General features: G+C 39.0%; 3 protein-coding genes across 3 annotated transcripts; 1 reads left to right on the top strand and 2 right to left on the bottom strand.

The window, feature by feature from the left end:
- Positions 1-253: 253 nt before the first annotated feature.
- Positions 254-2426, bottom strand: LOC309706736 (tripartite motif-containing protein 16-like). The gene has a single exon (XM_082533515.1). The coding sequence runs from the start codon at positions 2321-2323 to the stop codon at positions 632-634; it is 1692 nt and encodes a 563-aa protein (XP_082389641.1). The 5' UTR covers positions 2324-2426; the 3' UTR covers positions 254-631.
- Positions 2427-6083: 3657 nt separating this feature from the next.
- Positions 6084-10976, bottom strand: LOC309706061 (ADP-ribosylation factor 4-like). Its single transcript, XM_082532278.1, has 6 exons — positions 10691-10976; positions 8698-8778; positions 8495-8604; positions 8317-8388; positions 7943-8065; positions 6084-7572 (listed from the first exon to the last, which is right to left on the bottom strand). Exons 1-6 carry the CDS (start codon positions 10755-10757, stop codon positions 7486-7488), a joined length of 540 nt encoding a protein of 179 aa, XP_082388404.1. The 5' UTR covers positions 10758-10976; the 3' UTR covers positions 6084-7485.
- A 377-nt stretch (positions 10977-11353) lies between these two features.
- On the top strand, positions 11354-15150 carry LOC309706175 (ADP-ribosylation factor 4-like). Its single transcript, XM_082532466.1, has 6 exons — positions 11354-11842; positions 12442-12522; positions 12616-12725; positions 12832-12903; positions 13155-13277; positions 13648-15150. Exons 1-6 carry the CDS (start codon positions 11776-11778, stop codon positions 13732-13734), a joined length of 540 nt encoding a protein of 179 aa, XP_082388592.1. The 5' UTR covers positions 11354-11775; the 3' UTR covers positions 13735-15150.
- The last annotated feature ends 443 nt before the right edge of the window (positions 15151-15593 follow it).

Below are 15593 nucleotides of genomic sequence, written 5' to 3'. Positions count from 1 at the left end.
TTTATTTAGGAAAGTGATGATGATTTGCAAACTGATCAGTGGATAAAAATCCACTGATTTTAACCTACTTTATAGGTTTAAAGTATCTGTATTGGTATCGGCAATCACGGCCGTGTATTTACTTGGTATTGGACTGATACCAAAGTTTGCAATATCACACAGCATCACTAGATGAGTCACCTCATCATCAACTTAAAACAGCTTCTTGCATAGGGATGATCCACATATGCAGTATGTTTTCACCATAATTAAAAATGATCAAAAACACCTTTTTAAAAAATAAATAAATAAATAAATAAATAATTTGTTATGTATGAAAAACATTTATTTTCACACATTACATACAACAAATGATCTATTCAATAATGATAAGTTTTATATTTTGTTTGTCAATTTAGAAAACAACAAAAACACTCAGTTTGCCCTACAGATACATGCAAATGTATCATAGATTTCTTCGCACATGTACAAATTAACGAGAGCAACATCTGTAATGAGGCAGCTCTGCTGATGTCTTCATTAAGTTAACATCATAAACTGGAAGACAAAAACATATAAAGGCATCAATACGAATATGAATTGTTATCAATGTATTTCGAATCCAGATTTAAACCCACTTGAATATGAAAGACTATAAATGTTTGAGTTCACAGAACTTGGCATAGGCTCCAAAAACACACCAACCATTAAGTCGAAGTCCAGCATGGAGCGGCTGAGTGAATGTGGTCTGCACTCTGTGGAGGAGGGTCATGGTTTCAGAGATGCTGTAGAAAGACAGAATACCTGCACAGTGGTCCAGGTACACTCCTATTCTGGAGGACTGAGGACCTGAGATGGGGGTTTGGATGTTGTTGTGCCAAAATGTATAACTGTTTTGGGAACATTTCAATGCCCAAGATCTTGCATTTCCTCCAAATCCACATTCATTCCCCATCCCCGCTCTGTTGATATTCTTGTATGCAACTGCTACATGAACTCCTCCTCTCCATTCAACTTCCCAGTAACGACGACCAGTCAGTCTATCGGTGCTCAGAACCTGCCAGTAATCAGTGAATCTGTCTGGATGATCAGAATAGGGCTGTTGATTATTCATTGCTGTCGTTTTTCTGTTCCTCTCTGATAATAGCAGCCATGTGTTCGCTGTGTTTGGATCCAGTGTGATTTCATGTGATAATTTTAAGAATCCAGCTCTCCTCTTTGGCTCTGCTTGTGGATCTGAGAGTAAAACATCCACTTCAGTGACTATCAGTGAGATGTCTGTGCATTTCTCTCTCAGAATGTGCTGCAGACTATCTCTGACCTCTGACACAGCTGTTGTCACCACTTCAAAGTACCCCAGAGGACGGATATTGATACTGGATGATTCTGTTGACTCAGTGAGTGCTGACAGTGAGAGATAATTTTGTAGAAATTGGTTGTGATCCTCTGTGTTTAAGAGCGCTTTCAGCTCAGTGTCTTTCCTCTTCAGCTCAGTGATCTCCACCTCCAGCTTCTCCTGAAGCTCTTTGACTCGACTCACTTCAGTTTCCTGCTGGGATCTGATCTGCTGCTTCACATCAGAGCAGCTTTTCTGGATGAGGCAGATCAGCTCAGTGAAGAGCTTCTCACTGTCCTCCACTGCTTTATCAGCAGACTGACTGATGGCCTCCACCTCGTGTTGAAGGAGTTTCACATCTTTTTCTCTGTCCTGGATTCTCTGCTGGATATTTTCTTGACTCACCTCGAGCTCCTTCTGCCTCTCAGTCCTTTCTGCTGCAGCTGAGATCGTGTTGTGGCCTTTATGTTCATCCATTGAGCAGAGATAACAGATGCTCTGATGATCAGTACGGCAATAAATCTTCATCACCTCATCATGACGAGAGCAGATGTTGTCCTGGAGCTTCTTGGACGGCTCCACCAGCTTGTGTTTCTTGAATGTAAGCGAATCATAGTGTGGCTGGAGGTGTTTCTCACAGTAAGACGCCAGACAGATTAAACAAGACTTCATGGCTTTCAGTTTTACTCCAGTGCAGAAATCACAGGCCACATCTTCAGGTTCAGCATAACTGTGATCAGAAGGAGCAGCTTGGAGCCCAATCTTCTTCAGCTCAGCCACTAAATCTGCTAACATGGTGCTCTTCACCAGCGAAGGCCTTGGTGTGAAAGTCTGCCTACACTGGGGGCAGCTGTGGATTTGCTTTGTATCCTCCGAATCCCATTGAGTTTTAATACAGTTCATGCAGTAGCTGTGTCCACAGGGAATGGTCACCGGATCCGTCAGTAAATCCAAGCAGATTGAACAGCAGAATTTTTCCTTGTCCATTAGATTTTTGTGCTGTGCCATTTCACTCTCTCAGTGACTCTCGTTTAGTTTCGCTTTGTCTGAACAGAAACAAACTCTGTTCTCTGAAGGGAACAGATCTCTGCTCTCAACCACCTCCCACAGGAAATGAGGCTGAACTGCAACTGCTCTTGGCAGCATGTCGTTTAAATCCATCCTTAAAAATAGAGATCAGTAAAGAGGAAGTGCCATAGAAATATCGCGATAGAGCTACAAAAAGCTGTTATGAGATGCAGATTATGCTTTGCATGCAAGCATGACATGCTGTGACATGTAGCAGCTTAGAAATCATTTAATATTTTTCCTCATGTTTTGGAAAATTAGTTATCAAACTTTACATTTTGAATCTAATCTTAGTTTAATTCAATTCCGTTTTATTTATACAGCACCAAATCACATCTTTTCCATCTCTGAAAGTGAAGCTTTAACATCTTTTTTTATTTTTTTACCTTTACCTGGCAGAACAAGCCACGGTGGAGCCACCAAGTGCACTACTCGGACTGGTTCAAGAAAACAGAGGTGCACAGAGGTGGACTACATCTTACACAGAGGAAGTAATCTGGAAAGGATAGAAGACCTAAGGTGTTGTTAGGGGAGAATGTTAAGAAGAGGAAGTAAATGAAGGCAGAGGCAAGGATTAAGTGGTGGAAGGTGAAGAAGGAGGAATGTTGCACAAAGTTCAGCAAGGGGTTAAGACAGGCACTGCGTAGTAGAGAAGACATTTCACTAGGAAAAGTACAGCACTAGGTCAAGGTCAAGGTCAAGGTCAGATTTATTTATATAGCACATTTCCAACAGCCGATGCTGCACAAAGTGCTTAACAATAACAATAAAATTAAAAACTACAGTGTAATACAATAATAACAATAGAAACAATAGAATAGAAGAATTGAAACAATACTAACTAATTCAGTACAATAATAACAATAGAAACAATAGAATAGAAGAATTGAAACAATACTAACTAATTCAGATAAATCCAAAATGCTTGGGTCATAATGTGTTAAAAGCCAGAGCGTAAAAGTGTGTCTTTAGTAAAGATTTAAATTGCTCGAGAGTTTGAGCAGATCTAATATTAAAGGGGAGACTATTCCAAAGTCTGGGACCTGCCACAGAGAAGGATCTATCACCACGAGATTTGAGGTTAGTCCGTGGAATGGACAACAATAGTTTTGAACTAGATCTCGTGGGTTTTCCTGGAGCATAGGCAGAGAGGAGCTCAGACAAGTAGTGACTTAAAAACAAAAAGTAAGAGTTTAAATTGGATCCTGTAGGGGACAGGGAGCCAGTGTAAAGAGGCTAAAATTGGGGTTATATGCTCTCTCCGTTTAGTACCGGTTAGCAGGCGAGCAGCAGCATTTTGAACCATCTGAAGGCGATGGATGGTGGCATGATCTAGGCCATAATACAATGAATTGCAGTAGTCCAATCTGCAAGTAAGAAAAAGGTGGATGATACGCTCGAAGACGTCAGCCGGAAGGTATGGCTTTATCCTGGCTAGCTGTCTTAGCTGAAAAAAACAGGACTGAACTACTGCACTCACCTGCTTATTCAATTTAAAAGAACCATCAATGTAAACTCCGAGGTTTTTTACATGTGTTTTACAATACGAGGAGAGGGTACCCAACGTGCTGTCGATATGATTGAAATTGCCAAAAATGACAACCTCAGTTTTGTTTTCATTTAGCTGTAAAAAATTTAATGATAACCACTGTTTAACGTCGTCAAGGCAGCGTAATAAGAGCTGCGGTTGATCTGATCCTGATTTTAAAGGTAGATAAATCTGTAGATCATCCGCAAAGCAATGAAATGAAATGCTGTACCGCGAGAAGATGGAGCCCAATGGCAGCAAATAGAGTGCGAAGAGGGCGGGACCCAAAATAGAGCCTTGAGGAACGCCGTATTTAAGAGGAGCTAATTTGGAGTTGTGGGGGCCCATATTGACATAAAAGAACCTTTCTGTCAAGTAGGAGCGAAACCACTGAAGGGCAGATCCTTTTAGGCCAGCATGCGATTCTAGCCGTGATAACAGGATGCCGTGTCAAAAGCTGCTGACAAGTCCAACAGTAAAAGGGCAGCAGGGCTGCCAGAATCCATAGTTAAGAGAATATCGTTAAAAATCCTTAAAAGTGCTGTCTCAGTGCTATGTAATGATTTAAAACCAGATTGAAATTTTTCTGAAATCATATTAGAATCGAGGTGTGCCTGCAACTGTAGATAGACCACTTTCTCCAAAACTTTAGATAGAAAAGGAAGCTTTGAGATGGGCCTGTAATTAGACAGAACAGTTGGGTCCAGGTTTTGTTTTTTAAGAAGAGGCTGAACTACAGCTTGTTTAAAGCATAGTGGGACGCAGCCTGTAGTAAGGGACGTATTAATCAATTTCAGAATAAAAGGGCCAACAATATTAAAAGTGTTTTTGAGCAGACTCGGGGGAAGAGAATCAGAGGGGCAGTGTGATGATCTTAGGCCACTAACTATCGCGGTCAGGTCCTTAAGGGAGACGGGATCGAACTGCTCTAAGACAGCTGAACACACAGGTGGAGGGCTTTGAACTGAGACAACAGACAACAAAACAAGGGCCCTAATCGATAAGATCTTGTTATTGAAAAATGCTAAAAAATCATCGCACATACTTGATGAAGAAGTAACTCCAGGATTATCACATAAACTAAAAAAGCGATTAAGAATGTTAAAAAGTACCTGAGGCCTATGACCGTTTGCTGATACTAAGTTTGAGACAAATTGTGTTTTTGCAGTTTTTACAGCTTCTTGATAAGCAGAGAGACGAGTCCTTAAAATCTGTAAGGAAACATACAATCTGTCCTTTTTCCATCTCCTTTCAGCGCGTCTATAGTCGCGTCTGAGGGAGCGGGTGTAATCGTTCAACCACGGTTCTGATGAATTCTTAGCGCGCACAGTTCTGAATGGTGCAATAGAGTCCAAGATATAAGTGCAAGTAGAATGAAACACCACTAGCTGTTTGGTGTATCCACTGAACAGAGTCAAGAGGACAAGGAGACTTGATGGTGAAATGAAGGAGGACAGGAAAGTATTTACTTTTAATTCTTATTCTTATTTTTATTTTCATGTCTATTTAAGCGTAATTTATGACAGTATGTTTGCACTGAAGCACCGCAGCAATTTCCTAATGTTGTAAACCTGCTCAACATTTGGCAATAAAACCCTTTCTGATTCTGATTAAAGAAAGAGTTTAGCAAGGAAAATGTGGGCTAGTCAGGGAGATGAAGAAAATAGACAGTAGAATTGGGAGGCAAAGGAAAAGGCTTACAGTGAGTTATATGTGAGGCTGGACTGTGGGAAAGAGACAACAATCAATGAGCAGCACTGTGGTTTCACAAGAAAGAACATCACAGATGCTTTGTTTAAGAGTGTTTTTGAGAAGTTCTTTCTCTTTGTGGAAGCTACATACGATAGGGTATCAAGAAAGGAGCTGTGGTACTGCATGAGAAAGTTGAAAGTGGGAGAGATGTGTGGCAGATGGGCCCAAGGTGCAGCAATGATGTGTCCATGTGTCCATTAAAAAAGCAAAACAGAGACAAAAGAGAGTTGAAGAATAGAGTTCAGGCATAGTGGAGTAGGTGAAGGTGAGAAGGAAACACTTTTGCAAAGGTCGACCTACTTTACTTTATCTATATCATGGCAGTGAACATTTAGTGCATGTTACTTTATTTTATTGTGAACTCCCTCTGGAAATTCCAACAGTGTGTATTAAAATAACACAAAGATACACAACCTCTCCACCAACTTTATTATACAATAATGACAAAGTGAATCTGGAAAAATAAACATGTTTAGAAAGATTTACGTAATTCATGTGAAAAATAACAATAGCCACAATGCTACAGAAACATCTTAATAGAAACATTCACCCAGAATTTTACCTCATACACCAAGTTTAAACATCACAGTCATGTTTCATAAATAACCACTAAATCATGTGTTTCTGCTACAATGACAAACGACTCCAACAGTTCTTTGGTGAAATAAATGAAATCAGTTAGAAGAAATAACCTCAAATAAAAATGATGAAGATAAAAAGTGGAGTTAAATTTTGATTTTACGAAAATGAAGGTTATAAGGAAGCCGAGAGGGAGTGCAAAGTGCACGATTTTGAATTTTCTTTAGCTTTTAAAATTTTACATTTTTAAAGTTCTGATTAATTTCACCTCCTTGTGCCTTTAAATCATTTAAATAAAACACTCAGAGGTGGAAAATCCTACATCATTTAAACTAAAGGCAACTCGTGTCTACATTAAGGCCACAGCTTGTAAATGGGGAACAAATCACAAATGACGTCTGTTCACAGTTAAAATCATTATAACTGATTGAATTTAACCACTTTTTACATGGTTTGGTTTGGTAGTCTTTTCTAAAATTTCCTATTAGTATTCTGAATGTCTTTTGTCCTCCTCATGCCAACCCATTAAAAAAAATGGAGACATTTTAGCTGACTCAAAACACTAAATGTCTGCTGTAGGAACATGGGCAATATGAAAGACAAATATAGTTTTTGGGTCTGAACAGTGAAGTCCTCACAGTTTGTAAGTGCATTGTAATGGCCACCAGGGGCGATACCTGTGGCTGCAAAAAGACTGCTTGTCCTACAGATTCTATGCAAAAACATCCCTCTGCCCTGACCCCACTAAACACTCAGGTCATATTGAATAAAACCGTCAGTCCATTTAGTTCATTATGGTCATTTTAAGAGCCCGGCTATCCTTGTGATTGACAAGACATTATCCAATGAGCTGATTGTTTCAAAACAATCAGCTCATTGGTGATGGTGAAAAAAAGAAAAAAAACTGAACTGAACTCGAGGCTTCACAGCAGTAGTTCATTAACCAACGCGTGACGTCCATCTTATGGTGTCTCTATCAGAGATATAACAGCAGATATAAAATACTCCATCTTTGGTCCCTCCTGCTGAGGATTTAACCACAATCGTGTCTGAAATCTCATTCGTCCATATTTAAAAGTGCACAGCTGGGTTCACATGACAGCTGCATGAAGCGCTACATTTGCTGTCAAATGTCTTTGTGATGAGGCAGATTTAACAGTTGCAAAGGATCCTACACGCTCCTTCTGGATTCACTGTTCGCTCATAGAAAGTAAAGCAGAACTCCTCGTCACCCCAACATCTGCTACTGTTTCAGGATCTCATTAGAGAGCCAGTCCAGACCTTCAACCAGACCGGTGCCGCTGACGGCGCAGGACGGCTGGACCGACCACTGCACAGACACAGAAGGATGAAAATATTAACAAGACACAGAAACAATAGGGCTACAAACAGCATTCATCAACGTCTTCAACTTGTAATGAATCGTTTTAGCTAATTACTCTTTCATAATAACTGCATGTGGGTTCAGTTTGGGGCATGGCTGCTTTGACTGACAGGTGTGCCAACACAGATAATACCTGTCTTGTTCTTCTTGTATGTTATTAATCTGTTTCTCAGCACTAATCAGCAAGTCTGTGTGTTGCCCCCTGCACAGTTTATGCAAACCAAGTCACTTTAATCACACTGCTAACCACATGTGGAAGACAGAAAACTCTGGAGCCAAACTTCTCCCATGCTCAGCAGAAGCTGGGGACACCTACCGGCTGTGACACTCCTTTTAAACGCAGGGCCTCGATGATGTCACTGACCGACATGGCTCTGGGTAAATCCTGCTTGTTAGCAAAGACCAGCACGGCCACGCCCTTCAGCTCATCCTCCTGCAACTGCAACAGGACAGTAAAACTAACTTTAACACGAGTCTGATGATGGTCTATTTCAAACTCAGACCTCTGACTGGTACTGTGTGGATTAAAAGCTGAATGAAGCAGTGTCGAAGTACCAAAGTCGTTAAAAGTTAACTAAAACGAAACTAAACTACAAGTAAAAATAAAAACATTCTAGTTAACTAAAGTAAAAGCTAAATTAATGAAAACTGATGAAAAACAAAACTATGGATAAGTTTAAATCTTTTTACCAGTGTGTGCAGCTCCTCAGATGCCTCTTTGATCCTCTCCGGGTCGTTGCTGTCGACCACAAATATCAAACCCTGAAGACAAACAGACAATATTTAAAAGCTCCTCACTGCAGCTGCTTCATAAAACACAAACACAGACTCCTGGGTTAAACGCCTGTGTTTACAGCAGCAGTCTCACCTGTGTGTTAACGTAGTAATGTCTCCACAGCGGCCTGATGATCGTCTGACCACCAACATCCCAAACTGTGAAGCTGATGTTCTTATACTCCACAGTCTCCACATTAAACCCTGCACACGCACACACACACGGAAACATGTTTATTATTATTTAACTCTTTTATATTTCTCTCTCATAACAAGATGGAGGTTAAAAATGCTGACCAATAGTTGGGATCGTGGTCCCGACCTCGCCCAGCTTCAGTTTGTACAGCAGGGTGGTTTTACCTGCAGCATCCAGACCCACTGCAGAAACACAAACACACACACATGTTACTGTTGAAAACACAACACATATTCAGCTGTCAAATATGAGTTTGGAGGCAAAGGATGCAGACATGTTACTTAAGTAAAGGCAATACATAAAATATCCACTTAGAACAACTTTCATTTGAGAACCCCTAGTTTCTGAGGGGCAGCCAATAAGATAAGATAAGATAAGATAAGATAAGATAAGATAAGATAAGATAAGATAAGATAAGATAAGATAAGATAAGATAAGATAAGATAAGATAAGATAAGATAAGATAACCTTTATTAGTCCCACACTTGGGAAATTTGTTTTGTCACAGCAGGAAGTGGACAGTGCAAAAGTTATGAGGCAAAAATTAGAATACAATAAGAATAAATACAGTACACAACTGTACAGAATAGAATAAAATAAAATACTATATACAGTAGAATAAAATAAAATAAATATACAATAAGATAAAAATAGAATACAAATACAAATACTATATACAACTGAGTAAAAATACAACGATGACAGAAAGGATTATTGCACTTAGTATTATTGCACATGTATGGATGTGTGTGCTTGATCAGTTAAAGTCTTTATTATGGAGTCTGACAGCAGTGGGGAGGAAAGACCTGTGAAATCTCTCCGTCCCACACCGTGGGTGCCGCAGTCTCCCACTGAAGGAGCTGCTCAGTGCTGTCACAGTCTGCTGCATGGGGTGGGAGATGTTGTCCAACAGGGATGACAGCTTAGCCGCCGTTCTCCTGTCACTCACCACCTCCACTGGGTCCAGAGGGCATCCTAGAACAGAGCTAGAACAGGAAGAAGACGGGGAGGAACTACAACATCTTGCCTCAGACAGAGGATGAACCTGGCTGCACCAAGGCCCAGTATTAAACAAATAAGGATTATTTGGAACTGTCAATCATGCAAAGCTGCTCTAGCAGAGTCTAAGAACAAAAACAAGAACATTCCCTTGTGTATTGTTATGCTACACATCAGTAATATCAATTATATTCTATGGCTGCTGATGCATTAACGTAAAGTAGTATTTTAGTTATATAGCTTGCAGCTGATTACCATCACTTAACATAACAAGTCATATTTTATAAGATGAACACAGGTTCTGTATGTAATCCATCATCAGTTAAGTACCTGTAATACAAATAAAAGTACATAATACTTATACCTAGCCACACATACTGTAGTACTTATTATTCTTCACATTCCAGTGTATTCAGTGTATTATGTAATATGGCAACAGCAAATAAGGGCAGGCTATGTAAAAATATTCATTTGCAATGCAAACTGTGGGCATCATAGAGTCCCAGAAAGATTTTTTCATTAGAAGAAATTTGAATGAATCAAAGCTGAGGCTCAAGTTTGCAAAAACTGCACAACAGCTTTCTTCTGAAGTTGCTCAGTATAAGAAAAAGTTTCTTTACGTTGTTAATGACATGTTGTTGTTTTTTGTTTGCTTGCGCTTGATTGTCATAGTAATATTTTTTTAATAAGTAAAGAAAAATATAAGTCTGAAACGATTAATTAATAATTAAAAGTCAAATATATTCAAGGTCAACCTTAACTATCTAATAAAGCTTATCCTAAACTGAGATAAGATAAAATGACTTTATAGTCTCCTTTGAGTGAAAATCGTTTGAATCAGTCACCACAAAGAAACCCCTCAAACAGATGCACTATACAGATAATTACAGATGTTATAGATATATACTGTAGGTGATAAAGAAACCATAACTTTTAAACTTATTTGCTCTTTGTAAGTAGGAAACAACCAAAAAGTGAGGAGAAAACTTAACAAAACTGCAGACTTTGCTTGTACGGGACTACAACTACAGCGATATCAGTAAGAACTCGGCATACTGGAAGCTCTGATAATTAAGCTAACAAGTATTAACTTACCCATCAAAATCCTGACGGGATGCTTGGAGAAGAGTCTGGAGAAAATGTGTGAGATGATGACGCCCATGGTTCAGGTAAGCCTCAGGTAGAAAGTGTCTCTCAGGTAGAAAGCGTCTCCGCTGTGCCTCTGTGTGTCTTTGCATGTGTGTGTCGGTGTTTTATAGCGCTGCATTGTGTTGTTTTGCTCTGTGTATGTGTTACCCATGGTGTCATCAAGACTCCTGTCAAATCTGGACACGGTGGAACTAGTAACACCACCGGAAAACACTGGAAAACTCAACTTCCGCTAATCCAGCTTTCAAACTAAGAGCGCTTTCGAGCCGTTGGAATTGTTTCGTTTTCTTCTTCTTCTTCTTATCATTATTATTATTTGGAACCAACTAAGCAATAAAATGACTTTTGAAACCTGACTGGAGATCATAACTAACACATACAATCTACTCACATTAAGAAAATAAACACTTGCTTATCAAAAAGTGGTAACTGAGGATCAAGAGCACAATTTTTCATTTCACATATAGTTGCCTTTACAAAACTTTAGAGTTTTAACTTTAGCAAACAAGGTAAAAATGGAAGATGTATTACAGTGTTTTTGTTCCTCTGTTCCCATTTTGTTAAAGAAATGTTTTGCAATTTAATGCGCAGAACAATTAAATTTGTTTTGCATATGAATAAAACAATCTTTCAATTGTTCAATCAGGTTTTGTTGCATTTCCATGACATAATTTAAGTAAAAATGTTGCGGTGCTGTGTAACAGTAATCTTGTTCCTGAGTTTATTGTTCTAACTTCTGATATCTCTGATTCTGTTTTCCAACAATTCCAACGGCTCGAAAGCGCTCTTAAATTGAAAGCTGGATTAGCGGAAGTTGAGTTTTCCAGTGTTTTCCGGTGTTGTTGCTAGTTCCACCGTGTCCAGATTTGACAGCAGTCTTGATGACACCATGGATAACACATACACAGAGCAAAACAACACAATGCAGCGCTATAAAACACCGACACACACATGCAAAGACACAAAGAGGCACAGCGAGCGGAGAGGCTTTCTACCTGAGAGACACTTTCTACCTGAGGCTTACCTGAACCATGGGCGTCATCATCTCACACATTTTCTCCAGGCTCTTCTCCAAGCATCCCGTCAGGATTTTGATGGGTGAGTTAATACTTGTTATGACAACAACATGCAATTTTATTCTTTCTGACACATTGTGATGTAATTTAAACTGACATGAGTCTCGTGTAGTTTAATTATCTAAGCTTTCAAGATTATTGGTTCTTATTGTCTCTGCAGTTTTTGCCATTTTTCGCCTCAGTTTTTGCTTACTTCTTATTTACAAAGTGAAAATAACATTAACAGTAATGATCTTTATATTTATAATTCACCTATAGTATGTAAAATATGTGAGAACTTCCTCTGCAGTGTGAAGACATTTTCTTTACATATTCTAAGTGTTATTATTACTAATTACTATTTGTGTGGCCTGAACAAAGAAAGAAAAATCAATCCATTAATTAAATTAAAAAAACCCATTAAGAACAAAAAAGCAAGCTAAAAACAAAAAAACTGAGCAATATTAAGATCGTATGTGGTTTTTGTCAACTTTGTTTAGTTGTTCTAAGTGGATATTTTATGTATTGCCTTTACTTAAGTAACATGTCTGCATCCTTTGCCTCCAAACTCATATTTGACAGCTGAATATGTGTTGTGTTTTCAACAGTAACACTTGTGTGTGTCTGTTTGTGTTTCTGCAGTGGGTCTGGATGCTGCAGGTAAAACCACCCTGCTGTACAAACTGAAGCTGGGTGAGGTCGTGACCACGATCCCAACTATTGGTCAGCATTTTTAACCTCCATCTTGTTATGAGAGAGAAATATAAAAGAGTTAAATAATAATAAACATGTTTCCGTGTGTGTGTGCGTGTGCAGGGTTTAATGTGGAGACTGTGGAGTATAAGAACATCAGCTTCACAGTTTGGGATGTTGGTGGTCAGACGATCATCAGGCCGCTGTGGAGACATTACTACGTTAACACACAGGTGAGACTGCTGCTGTAAACACAGGCGTTTAACCCAGGAGTCTGTGTTTGTGTTTTATGAAGCAGCTGCAGTGAGGAGCTTTTAAATATTGTCTGTTTGTCTTCAGGGTTTGATATTTGTGGTCGACAGCAACGACCCGGAGAGGATCAAAGAGGCATCTGAGGAGCTGCACACACTGGTAAAAAGATTTAAACTTATCCATAGTTTTGTTTTTCATCAGTTTTCATTAATTTAGCTTTTACTTTAGTTAACTAGAATGTTTTTATTTTTACTTGTAGTTTAGTTTCGTTTTAGTTAACTTTTAACGACTTTGGTACTTCGACACTGCTTCATTCAGCTTTTAATCCACACAGTACCAGTCAGAGGTCTGAGTTTGAAATAGACCATCATCAGACTCGTGTTAAAGTTAGTTTTACTGTCCTGTTGCAGTTGCAGGAGGATGAGCTGAAGGGCGTGGCCGTGCTGGTCTTTGCTAACAAGCAGGATTTACCCAGAGCCATGTCGGTCAGTGACATCATCGAGGCCCTGAGTTTAAAAGGAGTGTCACAGCCGGTAGGTGTCCCCAGCTTCTGCTGAGCATGGGAGAAGTTTGGCTCCAGAGTTTTCTGTCTTCCACATGTGGTTAGCAGTGTGATTAAAGTGACTTGGTTTGCATAAACTGTGCAGGGGGCAACACACAGACTTGCTGATTAGTGCTGAGAAACAGATTAATAACATACAAGAAGAACAAGACAGGTATTATCTGTGTTGGCACACCTGTCAGTCAAAGCAGCCATGCCCCAAACTGAACCCACATGCAGTTATTATGAAAGAGTAATTAGCTAAAACGATTCATTACAAGTTGAAGACGTTGATGAATGCTGTTTGTAGCCCTATTGTTTCTGTGTCTTGTTAATATTTTCATCCTTCTGTGTCTGTGCAGTGGTCAGTCCAGCCATCCTGCGCCGTCAGCGGCACCGGTCTGGTTGAAGGTCTGGACTGGCTCTCTAATGAGATCCTGAAACAGTAGCAGATGTTGGGGTGACGAGGAGTTCTGCTTTACTTTCTATGAGCGAACAGTGAATCCAGAAGGAGCGTGTAGGATCCTTTGCAACTGTTAAATCTGCCTCATCACAAAGACATTTGACAGCAAATGTAGCGCTTCATGCAGCTGTCATGTGAACCCAGCTGTGCACTTTTAAATATGGACGAATGAGATTTCAGACACGATTGTGGTTAAATCCTCAGCAGAAGGGACCAAAGATGGAGTATTTTATATCTGCTGTTATATCTCTGATAGAGACACCATAAGATGGACGTCACGCGTTGGTTAATGAACTACTGCTGTGAAGCCTCGAGTTCAGTTCAGTTTTTTTTCTTTTTTTCACCATCACCAATGAGCTGATTGTTTTGAAACAATCAGCTCATTGGATAATGTCTTGTCAATCACAAGGATAGCCGGGCTCTTAAAATGACCATAATGAACTAAATGGACTGACGGTTTTATTCAATATGACCTGAGTGTTTAGTGGGGTCAGGGCAGAGGGATGTTTTTGCATAGAATCTGTAGGACAAGCAGTCTTTTTGCAGCCACAGGTATCGCCCCCTGGTGGCCATTACAATGCACTTACAAACTGTGAGGACTTCACTGTTCAGACCCAAAAACTATATTTGTCTTTCATATTGCCCATGTTCCTACAGCAGACATTTAGTGTTTTGAGTCAGCTAAAATGTCTCCATTTTTTTTAATGGGTTGGCATGAGGAGGACAAAAGACATTCAGAATACTAATAGGAAATTTTAGAAAAGACTACCAAACCAAACCATGTAAAAAGTGGTTAAATTCAATCAGTTATAATGATTTTAACTGTGAACAGACGTCATTTGTGATTTGTTCCCCATTTACAAGCTGTGGCCTTAATGTAGACACGAGTTGCCTTTAGTTTAAATGATGTAGGATTTTCCACCTCTGAGTGTTTTATTTAAATGATTTAAAGGCACAAGGAGGTGAAATTAATCAGAACTTTAAAAATGTAAAATTTTAAAAGCTAAAGAAAATTCAAAATCGTGCACTTTGCACTCCCTCTCGGCTTCCTTATAACCTTCATTTTCGTAAAATCAAAATTTAACTCCACTTTTTATCTTCATCATTTTTATTTGAGGTTATTTCTTCTAACTGATTTCATTTATTTCACAAATGAACTGTTGGAGTCGTTTGTCATTGTAGTAGAAACACATGATTTAGTGGTTATTTATGAAACATGACTGATGTTGAAACTTGGTGTATGAAGTAAAATTAAAGAGGACGTAATATGCTGCTGCTTTTGTTGGGTGAATGTTTCTGTTAAGGTGTTTCTGTAGCATTGTGGCTATTGTTATTTTTCACATGTATTACATAAATCTTTCTTACCTTGTTTATCTTTTCAGAGTCCCTTTGATTGTATTTATTGTATAATAAAGTTGTCATGGTGGAGAGGTTGTGTATCTTTGTGTTATTTTGATAAACACTGGGCTTTTACTCGCTCTGCTCTTTGATAATATGGAAATTACTGTTTGAATAAAACAATAAAATAAAATTCACAGTAAAATAAAAGAAACATGCGCTAAATGGGGGAATAGTTAGGATTACAGTAGGACATTAAAAACATTGTACGATGGCCACAGATCAAATACAGGCAGAAAGATAAACGAGGGGACAAAACAGGAAGTAAACAGGAGAGCAGTTTATAGCATGCAAAAGAGTCACGTAAAATCATTTAAGACAGTGGCCAAGAAAAAAAAAAACACCATCACAGTCTGTTTTATTTTGGTAAGGATCTAACTTCCTGTCCTTTTCTAAAGGTTAAATATTCGTTGTTAGCAGAATTTCTGTCAGTGTTTAATTAAAAGA

This window comes from Aulonocara stuartgranti (genome assembly GCF_965226115.1).
Source record: "Aulonocara stuartgranti genome assembly, chromosome: 5".
NCBI classification, from domain to species: domain Eukaryota; kingdom Metazoa; phylum Chordata; class Actinopteri; order Cichliformes; family Cichlidae; genus Aulonocara; species Aulonocara stuartgranti.
This window is presented reverse-complemented; position numbering and strand designations above follow the sequence as displayed.